Source organism: Drosophila melanogaster, chromosome 2L (genome assembly GCF_000001215.4).
Source record: "Drosophila melanogaster chromosome 2L".
Lineage (NCBI taxonomy): Eukaryota > Metazoa > Arthropoda > Insecta > Diptera > Drosophilidae > Drosophila > Drosophila melanogaster.
In genome coordinates this window covers 4,180,913-4,198,156 of record NT_033779.5, presented here as the reverse complement: position 1 = coordinate 4,198,156, position 17,244 = coordinate 4,180,913, and the positions used below count along the sequence as shown (strand labels likewise).

Below are 17,244 nucleotides of genomic sequence, written 5' to 3'. Positions count from 1 at the left end.
TTATTTTCAAAGTATAAGCTTAAAAAGCTAAATATGGCGATAAAAGCGCCAACTTAGCAGCTTCGGCCAACCCATAACAGCGGAATCAGCTGTTCGCCAGTGAAGAAGAAGAGCGTGCGCGAGCGTTCGGTGAATGAAATTAAAATATTTGACTTTTTATTGTATTTAGCAGACGGAAACGGATCAAAAAACGTAAATAAATGTGGTAAACAAGCTGATAAGCCGCTGATAAAAGAAAGTTTTATGATAAACCCAATGCTCACCCTCGAAATGAAATAGTATTGGTGCGTAGAAGAACCAACCGCCTATATAAAAAGTTTAATTGAAGTGTGCTCAAAAAAAAGTGAAAGTGCATACAGAACCCTCACGCCCACGCCCATGACGCCCCTTTTTGAGGGGAGTGGCAGTAACGGCCGTCCCTCTCGATTTACCCTCATTTGTGTGTGTGTGTGTGTGGGTGTGCGTGGGGGGCGCCTGTGTTGCGCGACCTTCACGCAACCTTCAACATGCAGCAACACGTTGTGTGTAATCTAACATTGTTTTTTTTGCGCCAATAATCTGAAAGAAACAACAACTGAATCGAATAAAGAGCTAACAAAATAAAAGTCAAAATAAAGCCAACAACCGGCTGCCAATGGCAACACAAAAACAAAAATCAACAAATTCTCCCAGCAAACAAAAAACTGCATTTCGCTCTCGCTCTCTCGTTTTCTCTCTCTCTCTCTCTCTCTCTTGGCGCTCTCTTTCATTTAACCCGTTTGCTTTTGATTTTCGAATTCAATTCAACTTCAAAAGTCGAGCGGAAAAGTTGGACGCGCGAAAAACCAGAGATCCTTGCTCGAGTGAAAAAGTATTACCGTTCGCGTTATCAAAAAGCCTCGAATCGTGCCATTTGAATTGATAACGTAGCTATAGACAAAAATCTGGTTTGATTTTCGTATGCTAATTAGCTCGTTTTTCATTAGCATTTCTAAACCTTCGCTAATTTGCGTATTAGTTTCGTTACACGGGTATGGTGAAATGATTGCCCTTATGTTTTGAACACAAAAAAGCTCTATAAAGTAATAATGAAAAAATAAATAATCAACTGAGATTAAGCCCTTGTTTTAAAATTTAAAAAAAAAAAAAAAAAATTGTTTTTATGTTGTTTACTTAACTTAAAAAAAACGTCTAATCAAGTATAAGTTTAAATTTCCAAGTCCAATTAATGGGTAACGCACTGCCTTCATAATAAGTTGAATAGTTCATAATTGATTCAATTGCATTATTTGTAGAGAACTATTTACAATGAGCTTGCTTTTCTTACGTCATTTTGGCTAAACAATTTACAATCCTCCTCCAGCGACAATTGCAAAACAATTTCGATGACTCTTACAGATAAACAAACACACAAAGTTCAACGGCATTCATTCGAGTAAAAATAAGCCAGGCGACCAGAGAAACTAATTATTTTGTTGATTTGGCACATTAATTGCCCGCAAAACGAGTCGCGTGTGAACGAACCAAATAGAACTACGGACCACCAGACGTTTACATCGATATATAGCAGATATAGCTGATATAGCCTGAGATTCCACAGATCGGCCACAAAATGAACGACCGTGAATTGGGCTGTGCGGGCGGACAGTTTATGGATCGCGGGCGGATGAATCAGAATGGCGTTGTCCAGCCGCTGCTCACTGGTAAGTAGGTAGCCAAATGTCGCCAACAGATGGCGCTCTTGATAGTGGTAAAAAGCTTGTAGTGATGATGGGTACCAAGATATGACAAACATAAGATTATATACTGTTGTACCTTTTAATTTCTCCATTTTTTGTTTGTTCAAAATAATTGGAATATATATAGTTGAAATATAAATGTATATATAGAATTTCTAATCTTTAAAGCCGACTGACATTTGGGCACAGACATTTTGGCGCGCTATGCGCTGCTTTGGCCGGCTTTTTACGAGTATTGCACTTGGTATAGGTACATACATACAGCATATATTTTTAGGCAATGCAGACACGAGCGCAAATAAATAAAAGCGAACCGATCTTATTAGGTCTTTGCACTTAGATAAGAATTTGCATTTCATTTTCGGGCTTTTGTCCATTTATTTGGGTGGCGTTAATTTGCACCACCAGCAATTGACGCTCCATGCTATCTTATCTGCATAACACTCTGAACACTTTGCTACTTAGTACAGAGGAACCTACCTAAGTTAAACCCGCAGTATTGTTAAAAACTAATAATGAATCCTTTTTTTTCAGATTTGTACCAAATAACCATGGCCTATGCCTATTGGAAATCCGATAAAACCGATGATACGGCGGTATTCGATCTGTTCTTTCGCAACAATCCATTCCATGGGGAATTCACCATTTTCGCCGGACTCGAGGAGTGCCTCAAATTCCTGGATAGCTTTCACTATTCCCAGAGCGGTGAGTGTCATAGACAGCATAATATTTTCATTCTAATAAGCTAATCAACTCTTTTTGAACCCTTTCAGATATCGAATACCTGAAGCAAACACTGCCCGAGGGCATTGAGCACGAGTTTTTTGAGTACCTCGGCAATCTGACGGCGCGGGATGTCACCTTGTATGCCATTGATGAGGGCACAGTAGCATTTCCACGGTGTGTTCGCATGGGATCCATCAAATTAGTACCTGTCTATATATACGCATGATGATAGGCTTCTTAGTGTGATATAAGTTTAGGAAATTCCAGCAGATATAAGTTTAGCTATCATCTATTATTGGTATAGACAAAGTTCAAGTTTAACACACATTTAAATGCTCATAGACTATGGACATTAAATCAAATTCATTTTAAAATGTATCTTTTATTGTTAAAAATATTTTTAGAACAGACATCATAACAGTCAGCCATTATTTATCTTAATATAATTTTATGTCCATAACACAGTTCTCATTATTGCAACTGATAAGACTTAAGATATTTTATTTTCATTATCTTTCATTATCTTATCTGAAAGCAAAGTAATTGGATTACCCAGATATTATGTAAACTTTAAACACTCCAGATAAGTAAAATGTATTTGTCCACTTTTAGAGTACCCATCATTAAGATCGAGGGACCTTTGATCATCGTCCAGCTGCTGGAGACAACACTACTCACCTTGGTAAATTATGCCAGGTAGGCATCGCTTATACACTATCTGGAAATTTCCTAATAATACCACCTCCACTTGCCACACAACACAACAGTTTGATGGCCACCAATGCAGCCCGTTATCGCATGGTAGCTGGTAAACATGTCAAACTATTGGAATTTGGACTGCGTCGTGCCCAGGGACCAGATGGAGGTCTATCCGCATCGAAATACTCCTACACAGGTAACTACACCGCCATCAAATATGAACTCTAGCAGGCCCCAAACTACGAGTCTCTTGGAGTTCTTTAAAATCGTGACAAGAAAGGTCAGCCGTGTGCGATATGAATATTTTTTCGGCATTGCCAAATTGCATGCAGACAGCTCATTATCAATTAAAAATAATAAGGGGAAAGGGAAACATCAGGATTCGGGCACAGAGTTTATTTACAGTCACCTTCTGTTGGAAAGCTTACATTGTGTGATTCCGATCTACAAATTCTTAGATGTTATATATGAACTATATACTTTTAATCACAAATACGAGCCTAAACGAACATTTTGTTTGTCAGCGCTTAAGTAATTATCCATAATAAGTTTACAGGGCATTTAAGTAGTCCATAGGACAGCATATCTGAGGCATTGATCCTTTCAAAGGGCCTGCAGGAAGTCGGTGCTTTTCATATTGCCTCTGGCCGACTTTTATGATGTGCATGCATGCAAAGCACGTGTCACTGTCAGGAGCTGAGGCTTCGCTGACTCTGATTTCCGATTTTGCCATTTCTCAAGGCCCTCCCTCCGAACTATGAGTAATTCTCCGCCTTCATCAAGGCTTCCGGCTCGTCTCCACCTGCTCCTCTCGCGACAAAGTTCAAGAACTCTAGTTTATGTGTTAAACTAAATGCGCCCGGGCGGCAGTAAAATGCCCAAAGTGGGTGGCACACGCAACGCCTACGTGGGGTGTCCATGTATATGGAGTATATCGGTGCCAGGCACCCATCGAATCCGGATTCGAACATGGCAAACCCTGCTCCTGCTCCGGAGCCTCTCGATTGGCGCTCACACATCGTAACTTTTTCGGTTTCGTTTGTTTGGTAAGCAACGCTCCAAGTTTTTAATGCGTTCCACATTGTGCTTGGACTATACATATATCATCTATATAGTATCACCCCAAAATCGCGTGGCGTCAAGGTTCCCGTCAAGGTTTTTTTTTTGTGATAAAGTGAAGGGAAATTGAAATGTTTATAGCCGGAATTTTCGCTCTTAATGGAGGAAAATAATGTAACGAAACCATTAAGCGAGTATTTAAAAGTTTGGAGGCTTTGTATCCTTGTGTAAATGTATAAACTAAATTATACGATCATTCCTTATTCTTTTACCAGGCGGTTTTGATGGCACCTCCAATGTGCTGGCTGGAAAATTGTTCAACATACCCGTAAAGGGAACGCATGCCCATGCCTATATCACTAGTTTCAGTAGTATTGGAGAGCTGAAGACCCGTCTAATTAAGCACAAGCAGACAGGTGAGTAAATGCTGTACTAAGCATTAAGAAACCATAATGATAAACTCCATTTCCTAGGCATCCTGGAAGATTTGCTGGAGCATGCTGTCAGGCACCGGGCATTGCTGTCGCATCTCCTTGACGTTTCTACGGAGGAATCTAGTGAGGGGGAACTGGCTGCGATGGTCTCCTATGCCATCGCATTCCCTGATGGATTCATGGCACTTGTCGATACGTACGATGTTAAGAGGTATTTCGCTTTTAGGCAGATTCTCTCGGAACGGTTTTAGTTTTCGGTTTATTCCTACGTTTGTGATATTATCCCATAACTATCCCGGTAACCCTCTTCTTGCCCTCGTTTATTTTGAGTATGGATTTCTTTGTTATATTTCGTATTGTATTTGAGACTCTCGAGACGTGCACCAGCCAGTTACAAAAACCCAAAAACCAGAGTAACTATTACATACATACATAGCTAACAAGGCTCCGCCAATGAAGAGTTTTTAATTTTCCCTGCCTCATCCCAATCATTTCTTGAGCTTTTCATTTCGTTCTTTCGTTTGAGTAATAATCAAAAGTATTATCCAACAGCCGAGAAACAGAACAAGCCAACACAGAACCAAAGCATATCAATGATATCAAGTCTGAGAACAGTCCGCCAAAGCCAAAGGCAAGTCCCTCGACCAATGGCCATCAAAATGGTCAGGGCGTTGGCCACGTAAACGGCCACAAGACCACCAATGGTCATCAGAATGGCTCTGCTCAGAATAATGGCAGTAGAACGCCAAAAGATACAGATATACAAGATACTAGTACCAGCACAACAACTACGAAAACAACTGCAACAGCAACAGGAACCTTAAAGACAACAACCACAGTGTCCAATGGGACGGCATACCTACCAAAATATGTCGAGAAGTCATTCAGGTAAATGTCGTTATCGAAAGCAGACCAATCAGTAATAGAAAAATCAAATGATTAAATAGGCGAATTTAAAAGCATTTACTTAATCTATCTTTCCATTGTCATTTCCTTCTAACCTAATCCTAATCATAAATCACATCTGCATTTTTAACAGCATTTTCTTCTGCTTTTTTGTTTAAGACTTTACGCTCATTATTTCAAATGTAACTAACAAAAATCTAATTTAGAAGTTACTATCCTGGATCATTTTGTTAGCTCTACTATTGAACTATGATTTTTACTAATATAAGCCTTGCATGACGACGTGGAGAAATATTCAACTAGAATTTCGATACAAAATTCAAAATTTCAAACCTCATATACATATGCATATATGCGTTTATATATCTAAGCTAATATATATATAATATATGTCCATGTATATGTCCTCTGCTTTGGTGTCACGAAATTGGTCAAAGATCCTCGAGAGTGGGAACTAATCCGGGCAATAGATTCGAACAATGAAAATCAACCAGAACAGGTGAAGTCATTTTATTTTATTTATTTAATTTATCGCTTTGCTTTCTCCCTGTTGCCCGCCCAATTTTCTACAGTGTAATTTTTCGTATCACTTTCTTCTACTAACACACGCTCAATTATCATTATACATTTTTCCGTTTCATATTATTTTTTCTAACTGACTTTTGTTTATTATGCTTTTTATTTTTTCTCGTCCTAAATGTGAATGTGAAACAAATAGAAATCGAAAACATAATCGAAACCGAATCAGAATCAGAAAACCATAAAATATCGAAAGCAAATGAAAAGAATTTACGAACCTAACATAGTAAACAAATGACTTCCGGCACTATTTTGGCAGAGGTATGTAAAACACACGTCTTCAACCAACAAAAACATGAGAAAATATCATATGGCATACAATTCACCTACTCAAAAGCAAAAAATACGACAAACGAAACCAAAGTTCATGCATAATGATATACGATCCTTAAGCTCACAAACACATAACCAGGTGCATAAAACAATCAAGAGAAGTGCAATTAAAACAATTTTCTACTGAACCTTGATCATAACCAAATAGTTTATTAACAAAGCTAAACAGTTTTGTTGAACAAAACGTAAAAAAGTAAACTTGTTCGCTTTATTTCTGCATTGTTTTAAGCACATAAATGAAAAAGAAACCTACGAAATCACGCACTGATTCACCCTAATGCTGTCATAGACTAAACCCCGTTCTTATTGTCCTCGTCTTCAGTTCGAAAACATTTTGGTTTTAGGAAATTAAACTTAAATTTTCTTGTTTTCTGTGCCCCAGTTTTGTATTGTTACATACATATATTTTTCGAAACATTTTATTTACGACCAACAAAGAGAACTTCAAAAATGTTTTTTCTTTTTTCGTTGGTTTTATGACCTGTACATAGTTAAGAAAAGCGTCCGAGAGAGCACACTGCATGGCTTGAAAAACAAAACCGAATAACTTCGACTTTTTTGTGCTGCTGCTCCCCTTATGAGAAAATTATGGCATTTTCCCAGGCTTCAAATTTCGAACACAAAGAGCCGCACCTGCAAATCGAAGAGAACCAATTTGAGTTCTGAAACACGTTTTATAGCTCCACCTCACTTTCGAAACATTTGAATTTGCGTAATTCTCGCTTTCAAACTAGTGACCAAAAACCAAATTTAAAATATTGTATAGCAAAATGAGTAAAATGAGTTTAACGTTGAATTGAAAACCAAAAACCAAGCAGCACTTGTTGGAATCCATAGATGCGACTTCTAAACACATGCTTGTGATTTCTTCTCCACAGGAGTGGCTTGCTGAATTTCAGCGCTGTGGCCTTGGCCCTCAACGATCTGGGCTACCATGCGCTTGGAATTCGAATCGACTCCGGGGATCTGGCCTATCTTTCCTGCCTGGCACGCGAAACGTTCGAGAAGGTGGCGGAGCGATTCAAGGTGCCGTGGTTCAACAAGCTGACCATTGTGGCGTCCAACGACATCAATGAGGACACCATTCTGAGTCTCAACGAACAGGGGCACAAGATCGATTGCTTTGGCATTGGCACGCATTTGGGTGAGTTTGCTGTACTTATGTACATTTGAAATCTTGAATGTGTTGTAAATATTGTGTATTTTGCAGTTACCTGCCAACGACAGCCGGCGCTGGGTTGTGTGTACAAGCTCGTTGAGATCAACGGCCAGCCGCGTATCAAACTGAGCCAGGACGTGGAGAAGGTGACGATGCCGGGCAACAAGAATGCCTATCGGCTGTATAGCGCCGATGGTCACGCGCTCATCGATCTGCTGCAGAAGGTATCGGAGCCGCCGCCAGCGGTGGGACAGAAGGTACTGTGCCGGCATCCGTTCCAGGAGTCGAAGCGTGCCTACGTGATACCCTCGCACGTGGAGTCGCTCTACAAGGTGTATTGGAAGTCGGGCAAGATTTGCCAGCAGCTGCCCACGTTGGAGCAGGTACGCGAGAAGGTGCAAATCTCGCTGAAAACGTTGCGCAACGATCACAAGCGCACGCTCAACCCGACGCCCTACAAGGTGGGTGTAATCATTTGATTTGGCTTACGAAAAGGGTCTAACCAATGTCTCACTTTTTTTCAGGTGGCTGTCAGCGATAATCTCTACAACTTCATTCACGATCTGTGGCTTCAGAATGCACCAATTGGCGAGCTATCATGATCTATATAAGGAGGATCTGGCAAGGATGCGCTAAAACATTTCCGAGAAATTTACTTACCTTTGGTTTTCAATATTTGTTGGCCTCGATTTTGGGGTCGTGGTGGATTAGTTTTTTTTTTAGTCAATTGCTGGTCATATGCATTGTAGAGCTGGAACTCGTTCCGTCACACGAGGATTTCCCGCTGACTATGAAGCACAAACTCCCACGCAATTTAGCGAGTGAATTTCAAATCAATAGTTTTAACGTGTTTATCTAATATTTACTACTACTACTACTACTACTATGTAAAACGCACATCATATTCAGGAATGTGTAATGTGCCTTAAACGAGAAGCGGAAGCGGAATTAGAATCAGGATGCACAGGAATCACGAACCCAAATCGAGTTACTAAGTTACAACCAAATATCGGAACGGAATAAATATGTCTTTAATATTTTTCTAGTACTTAAGTGTTGAAATGTTGCGAACGAAGGATGAATGTTAGAAGTACAAATGCTTTTTAGGACATTTGCACGCAGTAGGGCACAACACATCAAGCACACAACTATAACTACTCTATCTATATATAACTACATACATACTGCGATTATGTATTTAACTAAAAGGTAAAAGAGCGCCGCAAAGAGAAATCAACTTTCTACGACAGTTTGGGAATAGTTTTTAGTATCTGTATCTTTTATTTATTTCGAATATGCAAAGACAGTGTTTTCATTTAAACTTCTTTGTCGGTTTGACAAATAACATGCTTCTTTCTGTGGCACGGATCATCGTTCATTTTGCTCCTAATCAGCTCCACACAGTTCTCATCTTCATTGCCGTGATTGGGTTCGCCCGCATTCCAATTGAGGAATTCAACTTCCCTGCCGGATGCCACGGATACGTAGGTGTTACTGCTTTGCAAGTCGTTTATGCCCAGCCAGTAGCTCTTGTCGTCCAGTCTCGCTGAAATGGCGTCCAGCTCCTCTTGATCCTTGATGGCGGCTATATAGCCACCCATGTCACGACAGAAGTCTACAGCGGATTGCCAGTCGTAGGCATCCTTGTGATTTATGTAGAAGAGTCTAGAGCCGATTCGCTCAAATTTCGGCCAGAAGACCTTGGTATAAATTTCCTTGAGTGTGACTTGGTTGGCGGACTGCTGAGCTCCCAGCTTGGTCAGCTCATCCTTCTGATTCTGCTCCAACTTTTGCAATTTCCGTTCAAAATCCTCTGGGATCTTCTTTAGAGTTTCCTGAAGTAACTTCTGCTGTTCTTCAATCTGAGCCAGCCGCATTTCGAAATTTATCGGCATGGCGTTCTTTAGGGCTTCCAACTGATCCTGCTGAGATTCCTTGGTGAGATTGATTTGATTTTCCAACTGGTCGCCCAATGTCTTTTGCTGATTTTCCATTTTCATTAGCCTCGCATCGAGTTCAGCTGGCATTTTCTTTAGAGACTCCTGCAGTGTCGTCTGAAGATGTTCCATTCGGTCCAGTCTATCCTTGATGTCTCCTGGAACCTTCTGCGCTGATTCCTCCAAGGATAGCGCTTGTGCCGCCAGCTGGGTCTGTATCCTGTCCAATTTGCCCTGGGTTTCGTTCAGCCAGAGGGCCTCGGAGGTGTTCCATTGCTCCTGGTGCTTTACAATGTGATCCAATAGCGGTTGGAGCACCGAAAGGCAGAATTCTCCGCACTGATTTGGCGGATCTTTCAGAAGGCACACGGATCGGGAATTTTCTGTGGATTCCGCTCGTGATTCAACCAGATTGCAGGCAACAAGTAAGTACACAATACATTTTTCAAGCCTAAACATTTTGATATCGCACAACCACTGCAAGCGCAGAAATAAAACGTACTGATCCGCATTTTATGTAAAAGGTTCTACAGAGCAAAAAAGATAAGACCCATAATTTAAATTTAATTCCGTTTTTGCATTTATCAAGAATTTATCGCTTCTGTGGGCGACATTCAATGTGCTTTGTGTTCGGCGAGATGTTTGATTGTATTAAGTTTCTTACGCTGCTTACAAGAGTTCATAATTAATATTATCGCATTTCTCCTATAAAAAATTCAAATCTAAAATTTCCCTGGCGCGTATTCTTCTTCTTGCCGCCGTTGCCATTCACCGTGCGCATTAAACGGTAATGTTGTTTGGTCTTTTTTAGTACATAACTGTTGACACTCACAACGATTAGGCAACATTTGTTATTGTGAGCAGCTGCACAAAATAATAAGAAAATTAAACAAAAGGTTAATAAACAGAATAAAAATAATATAATTTCTCTTAATTTGAACTACAATCACTGCGCATATGATACGTGCCCAGTAAGAAAGCCGCGTTTTCCATGCATTTCTCTGCAGCTGCGCAACTTGGCAAGAAAAACAACAACAACTGTGATTCATACGGCCAAATAGAAGTTATGCCCTAGAAATTGATTTTTAACCAGATATTTCGTTATAGATTGATACCGAAAATCATGGAAGGCGACGCGGAAAATCGCAAGGATCAAATCCTCGAGCGTTTGAACAAAAGAAACAAGGACAGGCAAAACTATTTGGATGTGAAATCGGAGCTGCGTTCCAAGGAAACAGTGCAGAACGAGGGCGTTGACTACTTCTACCAGACTTTCAGCCAAAAAACCATGGATATAGAGCAGCGATTAAAGGATGTGCAGTGCGGCGATGGCCAGCCAACCGATTTGGCCAGAAACTTCGCCGACATAACTGTGGAGATCCAGGATCTGCAGCGATATCTCACCGCATCCACCATGTTTCTGCCCGACTTCAAGATCAAATCCTGTCAGAATATCCTTAACACCCTGACCGCCGTCAGTGATGAAACCCGCCAGCGCCTGTTGCCCAAGAAAAAGTTTGGTTTCAGTGGCAAAAAGACCGTCACAAAGCCAAAAGTCCCTCCAAATAAGGATATAGTCGACGCGAAACTCAGTAAAGTCCCAGAAAAACTAGGCTCCAATTTCACGTGGACGATTGCCAATCGAACGAACGAGCATATAGTCCTGGATTCCGCTAAAGTCAATGGCCAGGACATCACAATATCGAAACTGAACCACTGTTTGGTTGAACTGCAGGGTCATCCCGGTTCTGTGCAGGTTTCCAGGGCCTCCAAATGCACGCTGCTATGCGGCCCCATCGCACGCTCCTTCTTCGCCGAGAATCTCGAGGATTGCACCCTCTCCATTGCCTGCCAGCAGTTGAGGTTGCACTCCTCCCGGTCCATTCGCATATACATGCATGTCACCTGCCGCGCAATAATCGAGGATTGCAAGAGTATTGAGATCGGAGAGTACAACTACGATTATTCCAAACTGGAGGCCGACTACCTAGCTTCTGGACTGAATAAGGCACAGAACAACTATACGGATGTGGCCGATTTTAACTGGCTTTCGCCGGATGTCCCCTCGCCGAACTGGAGCCTCCTCAAGGATTATCCCGATCCGAATTGGAACGCCTTAAGGCGCGACTTTATTGCCAATAACCATAACAGCGAACTTAAGCAGGATGTCAAGGACATATCCATCATTTAGTGGCGGCATCGGCGGCTGCTCCTCGGTTGGCTAGCCTACGGCATCATCCTCGGTTGGCTGCTCTGGGAAATGCTGCTGCGGCCCTCAGTTACAGGCCCAAAATCTAATCCTCGATCTGTGTAATTAGCTATAAGCGTGTTGATTAAATAACCATTATGTAAAAAACAAAAATAGTCTCTTGTATATTAAGGGACTCCAAATCATTGTCAAAATTTTTTTCAGTATCTCAGCAGTAATCATTTTGGAGTGGGTGAGTTAAAGTTTGACTTCTTCGATAACATATGTACATATGTACATGCGTATGTACATATGTATCTGTTCTTGTTTATGTCGTGGCTAATTTGACATGTCCAATTCGGATGTGGCATAATCAGTGGTTGGCCAAAATGGCTGTGGCTGCCACACACATTCCGGAATGGGCGGAAGACGGCGCCTCATGCAAGTTTCATGTGGCCACAACAGAACCTCTCAAGCCATTGCCTGCACATTGATCGGGTCACTCCACTTACACATCAGGTTTGTTCTGAAAATGCAAAAGTAAAGAAATACTTTAGAAAAGCAAATTCGTATGTACATATGCTTTTCATTGCGTTTTCTGATTTGATGCAAAACTAAATTGATATTAATAATTTATTTTTGTTTATTTTAGTTTTTTCGAACTGTCAACTTCAAAACTTATACGCAATTTTAAGTTAGAGTATCTGTTCTTCGTCATCTCTTAACTGTTAAGCTATTTTACTCTTCCCCCATTCACTCACCATTTCTCTCATCCCGTTGACTTTTGCGGCTGTCAACATGGCCGACTGTCAAAATAATTAACGAATTCGAGTTACAAGCGGTGAAGAAGGGGATGCATCTCCGCAAATAAGTACATGTGTGGTATATATGTATGTATGTGGCTATAGCTCATGAAGGCGGAGGAATCATCGGAAGAGACAACTCGTATTAGCGAGGTAATTGAACTGCGAGTTACACAAGTAACGGTGATGCTGTTAGATTGGAAGGGGGAAGGGGGGAGAGCCAAATTGAGAGCAGGTAATGAGCTGTCACAATTGAGGATAGTGACAAAAACGGTGTGAAGCAAGGAGAATAACAGATGCACAAATACCAGAGTGCGAAACAACGGAAGATCAGCAAGTGAAGTAAAGAAAAACGCGAAAGTGCGCAGATTTTCGGCTTATCTCTTGGTTGATCTTCAATATCTCATTAAACTTCGCTTTCATTCAATGTGAATTCACGATGAGGAATAGTGCATATTGGGAGCTTACTACAAGTAAGCTACAAGTAAATAAATGTAAGGAAAATGAGTATATAAATACACAAATCACATAATTACGGTGTATAATATAGCAACGACTTTTGCTTTGCTTTTTTTATTTATTTTTTTAAGTGTAGTGATATTGGAGTGATATAAGTTTAATCAAATTTAAATGGTGTGGTGATATAAAATACAAATATAATTTAAAGTGGCATGGATAAATCATTTTAAAATTCCGAATGAAAGGATTAAGAGGTATGTACCCGTATTGAAATGTTATGTACTGTATCTATTATTTCCAATACATTTTAACAACTTATTTACCATTTCAATACCATAAGCAATACACAAACAGAAATTGTTCCAATCTAATTGCAAATGAATTGTCGATAATGTGACGAAATTGCATCAATTTGCTGTCAGTTCATGTCAAGTGCACATGATTCGCACTCACCTGCTATTCACCTGTAATTTCCACTCGAGTCTTACCAAGGTTTAGTTTCATTTTCAACATAATAACGTTTGAATATCAAATGGTGCGTTTTATGTTGGCAGGCTATGGGAAATAGGATCACTTCTTAAACTAAACATATATTATATTAAAAATATAAAATATTTTAATGTGTCTTTCAAACTTGAAGATTCTGATTATTTCTTCTATCTTATCGTCTTTGGCGATTGCCAGCGACTGCAATATCCGTTTATTTAAATGAAGCCGATACACTATCAAATCTAATTGCTTTCACACTTGAACTGTGTTGGTAATTCCGGCCGCACACACACACACACACACACACATACACACATACAGTATGCATGTGTGCTCACAATACGGACAGGTGCATCTGGTGGTGCCACATTTGCATAGCTCACAATTAGTTTTCTCATTATCGCAGATAATATTCGCCGCATTTGCGATAAGACCGAGGACCCAACAACGGTGACCGCCCCCACATTAATATTATCGCAGTGCCTGTAATTGCCTGACTCTCTCACACTTTGATGGTTTCAATTACTGCAAAATCACCGAGCCGCGCTACCTTCGTCCTGGCTCCTTCGCTCTATGCCCACGGTGACCCACATGCAATCCGCAAATGCCTTTGTGTGCGGATTTTATGGCTCAGCTGATGTGGCCAACGATGCTAATTTACGCATTTAGTTAAGCGGCCTTAATGTGTTGGCCCAAAGTGTGATTTCTAGGTAGGAATAACAGCGATTGATCAATTCAGCCAAATATCACTCATACGCCATGTATAAGTTAACACAATCACAAAACACCCGAAATATAGTCGTAAGCCTCAAGTGCTTTTCCCATCTATAGATCGAGCTTTACCTATAAGAAACTGTAACTTGTTAAGCTTTAGAGATAAGAACTCTTGCTTTACTTAAGTTAGTCGATTTTGGAAGATTAGAAGCGTCGGTCATCGCCACGTACTTACTATTCGTCTCATTAAGTGCAGACCGCGCAAGCCCTATTGTAATTAATAAACTTACGCTAATAAATATATGGAAAATCTACTAAAATGATAATTGGCGCCCAAACGGATATAAAAACCTACGATAACTGAATAATTATAAATAAATAACAAAAGGAGGATCCGGAGACAAAACCAGCGGCTTTGGCTAATTAACTCTAACCTAAGAAATAAAAGTTTCGTGATTACATAAAGTATAATATTAATTACTAAGACCATCTACCTTAAAATTGTTTGTTAATCACTATTATTATATTGTAAGTATAACGCTTGTTGAACGAATTGGAAATATTATTATTATTATTATATTATAACCTATGCAAAGAGTATTGATAATAAAAATACATGAGTGACAGTGATAACCTTTTGGACAACCTAGTGTCAAGCTTAAATAAATGGTCAGCGCACCAGGCAAGTAGGCAAAACAGTGCAGAAAAAAATAATAGGTCATCAGATAATTGGTGGTCAAAAACAAAGACAACTAGCGAAATGGAATTTGAAGCTCAGTTAAAAGCGATCGTAGAGAGTGCTGTTGCCGGTGCGCTCGCAGTCCAAAAACAATCATTTGAAAAGCAATTGCAGGAGATGAATGAGCGAATCGGGAAATTAACAGTGAACACCCCAGAGGTGGAAACTTATGTAGATGCTGAAATTAGACCAGGTGTTGTCTGTAGCGAGCCTCTAGATATAATTAAATCTCTGCCAGATTTTGATGGCAAAAGTGAAACATATGTGTCGTGGAGAAAAGCGGCTCATGTCGCTTTTAAAGTTTTCAAAGATTACGAGGGAAGTTCAACATTTTACCAAGCTCTTGGTATTATGCGAAATAAAATAAAAGGTCCAGCGAATACAGTATTGGCTTCTTTTAAAAAACAGCTAAGAAGAGAAAATGTAACAAGACGAGACAGAACCTTTGAGGTGGGAGAAACCGTCATGGTAAAACAAAACAATCGCTTGGGAAATAAACTAACCCCACGGTATAGGGAAGAACTAATCGAAGCAGACCTCGGGACAACGGTCCTCATAAAAGGGAGGGTCGTTCATAAAGATAATCTACGCTAGGTTTAGTATTTCTTTTCCTTTTGTGACCATCGCCAAGTTAGCAAAATACAAACGTGAAATCTGAACACTAGTAAAAGAGTTTGCAAACATTTTTCAATTAAATATTTGTCAAATCCTTCTTATTTAATCTTTAAACATTTTGTATTATTTCCGCTTCATCCTCTTTAGAAAATTTTAAAGGTATGTGATGAAATGCTAGACCCGAATGATTTGAAAACTTAAAGTCCACGCAACCACAAATATTTCCTGAAACTACCATAGAAAATAAATGCATTACCAAAACGGCATAATAACAGTATAGCGCACTCACTCTAATTAGATTTCAAATTCCCGATTAAAAAAAAAAATAAAACACTAATGTTATCAATACCCTTTCCTGATTCTGTTCAACTAAATAGGAAAATCAATACTTGCAATCAATAAGCGTTTTACTACATACTTTAATATCAAAAATATCTGAATGAACTTTATTATAAAATTATAATTGTTATACTTAATTATTGTCAAAACTTTAGTATTAAAACTGTAACTACCTCTTAAGTAGATGAGAAGAGTAGAAGAGGGAATTAAGATCTATCAACGTAGTATCTGCTAAAGACGTAAAGATGCGGCAACTATTTCTGCGCCTGGGTACTGAAACGACGAACTGAATAATATCTGCCATCAGACGCCAACCAGAGTGCGTTCAACACATACGTTTTGATGGTCAACTAGTTCAACCAACATCAGCATCATCGTCGTCAACAAGTCGACGGTTACAATAAAGATTTTTTCCAAGTTCGCTACGATCATCTCCAGAACCTTGTTGCGAACCCATGACATGGAGAATCAGCAGCATTTACGAACTTCTCGGATCATCCAGACACGCAGAGCTGCCTTCCCTTCGATGGTTTAACGCAGTACCAGGTTGGCAGTATGGGAACTTAGTGCACAACCAATGTTACCCGTAAGATCCGCTTTCAAATAGATTTGCCAATTGTAAAAAGTCTGTGGACAGCCTTCGTCTTAGAAGGGGAGGAGTTAACACAATCACAAAACACCCGAAATATAGTCGTAAGCCTCAAGTGCTTTTCCCATCTATAGATCGAGCTTTACCTATAAGAAACTGTAACTTGTTAAGCTTTAGAGATAAGAACTCTTGCTTTACTTAAGTTAGTCGATTTTGGAAGATTAGAAGCGTCGGTCATCGCCACGTACTTACTATTCGTCTCATTAAGTGCAGACCGCGCAAGCCCTATTGTAATTAATAAACTTACGCTAATAAATATATGGAAAATCTACTAAAATGATAATTTATACTACCATAGCAGCTAAGTAAGCTTTTTCAAATTTAGCTTTCAAATTTTCAAAAAACCGATTTTTCCAATCCCGGCTTTAAGCTGTTCCGCTATTGATAAGCGAAAAAATGTTGATTAATTAAGCGAATTACGGGAGTCATGCAGTGCAATTAAAATGTCAGCACAGCCACAGAGTGTCGGAGCGATATATGTATATATAAATTCAATATGTACGTGGATGGTAGGCTCCTGGGCAAAATGTCCAGGATTGGGTTATGTAACGCTCCTTCTGGCCTTTTTGCCTCGCAGCTTGTCTCGTTTTTCTCCTTTCCCCGCCCGTCGCGAACTGCGAATCTCCGCTCAAATTGTAATTAATGATGCAAGACAGCCGGCAGTCCCTCCCCATTCACACCCAGATCCCCCACAAAATC

General features: G+C 39.9%; 3 protein-coding genes and 2 long non-coding RNA genes across 14 annotated transcripts, besides 2 other annotated features; 3 read left to right on the top strand and 2 right to left on the bottom strand.

Annotated features, from left to right (window-relative positions):
* The first annotated feature begins 85 nt into the window (after positions 1-85).
* Naprt (Nicotinate phosphoribosyltransferase) lies at positions 86-8,817 on the top strand. 9 transcript variants are annotated; one of them, NM_001414090.1, is made up of 14 exons: positions 777-1,010; positions 1,378-1,682; positions 2,253-2,423; positions 2,492-2,618; positions 3,057-3,140; positions 3,212-3,339; positions 4,478-4,618; positions 4,676-4,847; positions 5,189-5,524; positions 5,980-6,041; positions 6,261-6,382; positions 7,333-7,598; positions 7,665-8,074; positions 8,138-8,631. In NM_001414090.1, the coding sequence occupies exons 2-10, from the start codon at positions 1,592-1,594 to the stop codon at positions 6,023-6,025; spliced, it is 1,296 nt and encodes a 431-aa protein (NP_001400993.1). In that variant the 5' UTR covers positions 777-1,010; positions 1,378-1,591; the 3' UTR covers positions 6,026-6,041; positions 6,261-6,382; positions 7,333-7,598; positions 7,665-8,074; positions 8,138-8,631. The 9 variants fall into 9 exon arrangements, with proteins under 9 accessions (NP_722962.1, NP_722963.1, NP_001260016.1 ...); NM_001103607.2 differs by lacking the exons at positions 5,980-6,041; positions 6,261-6,382 and having other exon boundaries at positions 777-905; positions 966-1,010; NM_164573.2 differs by lacking the exons at positions 777-1,010; positions 5,980-6,041; positions 6,261-6,382 and adding an exon at positions 86-192.
* A 55-nt stretch (positions 8,818-8,872) lies between these two features.
* On the bottom strand, positions 8,873-10,034 carry lectin-24Db. Its single transcript, NM_144384.3, has one exon. It carries the CDS (start codon positions 10,007-10,009, stop codon positions 8,930-8,932), a length of 1,080 nt encoding a protein of 359 aa, NP_652641.1. The 5' UTR covers positions 10,010-10,034; the 3' UTR covers positions 8,873-8,929.
* Positions 10,035-10,363: 329 nt separating this feature from the next.
* Positions 10,364-11,907, top strand: Tbcc (Tubulin-binding cofactor C). 2 transcript variants are annotated; one of them, NM_164570.2, is made up of 2 exons: positions 10,364-10,446; positions 10,658-11,907. In NM_164570.2, exon 2 carries the CDS (start codon positions 10,674-10,676, stop codon positions 11,739-11,741), a length of 1,068 nt encoding a protein of 355 aa, NP_722959.1. In that variant the 5' UTR covers positions 10,364-10,446; positions 10,658-10,673; the 3' UTR covers positions 11,742-11,907. The 2 variants fall into 2 exon arrangements, with proteins under 2 accessions (NP_722959.1, NP_722960.1); NM_164571.2 differs by having other exon boundaries at positions 10,364-10,590.
* A 62-nt stretch (positions 11,908-11,969) lies between these two features.
* Positions 11,970-12,756, bottom strand: lncRNA:CR44057 (long non-coding RNA:CR44057). Its single transcript, NR_073716.2, has 2 exons — positions 12,500-12,756; positions 11,970-12,264 (listed from the first exon to the last, which is right to left on the bottom strand). It is a non-coding gene; the product is annotated as a long non-coding RNA:CR44057 (long non-coding RNA).
* lncRNA:CR45791 (long non-coding RNA:CR45791) lies at positions 12,064-12,889 on the top strand. The gene is made up of 2 exons (NR_133067.1): positions 12,064-12,261; positions 12,391-12,889. It is a non-coding gene; the product is annotated as a long non-coding RNA:CR45791 (long non-coding RNA).
* Positions 12,890-14,255: 1,366 nt separating this feature from the next.
* Positions 14,256-16,830: a mobile genetic element.
* Positions 16,831-16,868: 38 nt separating this feature from the next.
* Positions 16,869-16,917: a mobile genetic element.
* Positions 16,918-17,244: the final 327 nt, after the last annotated feature.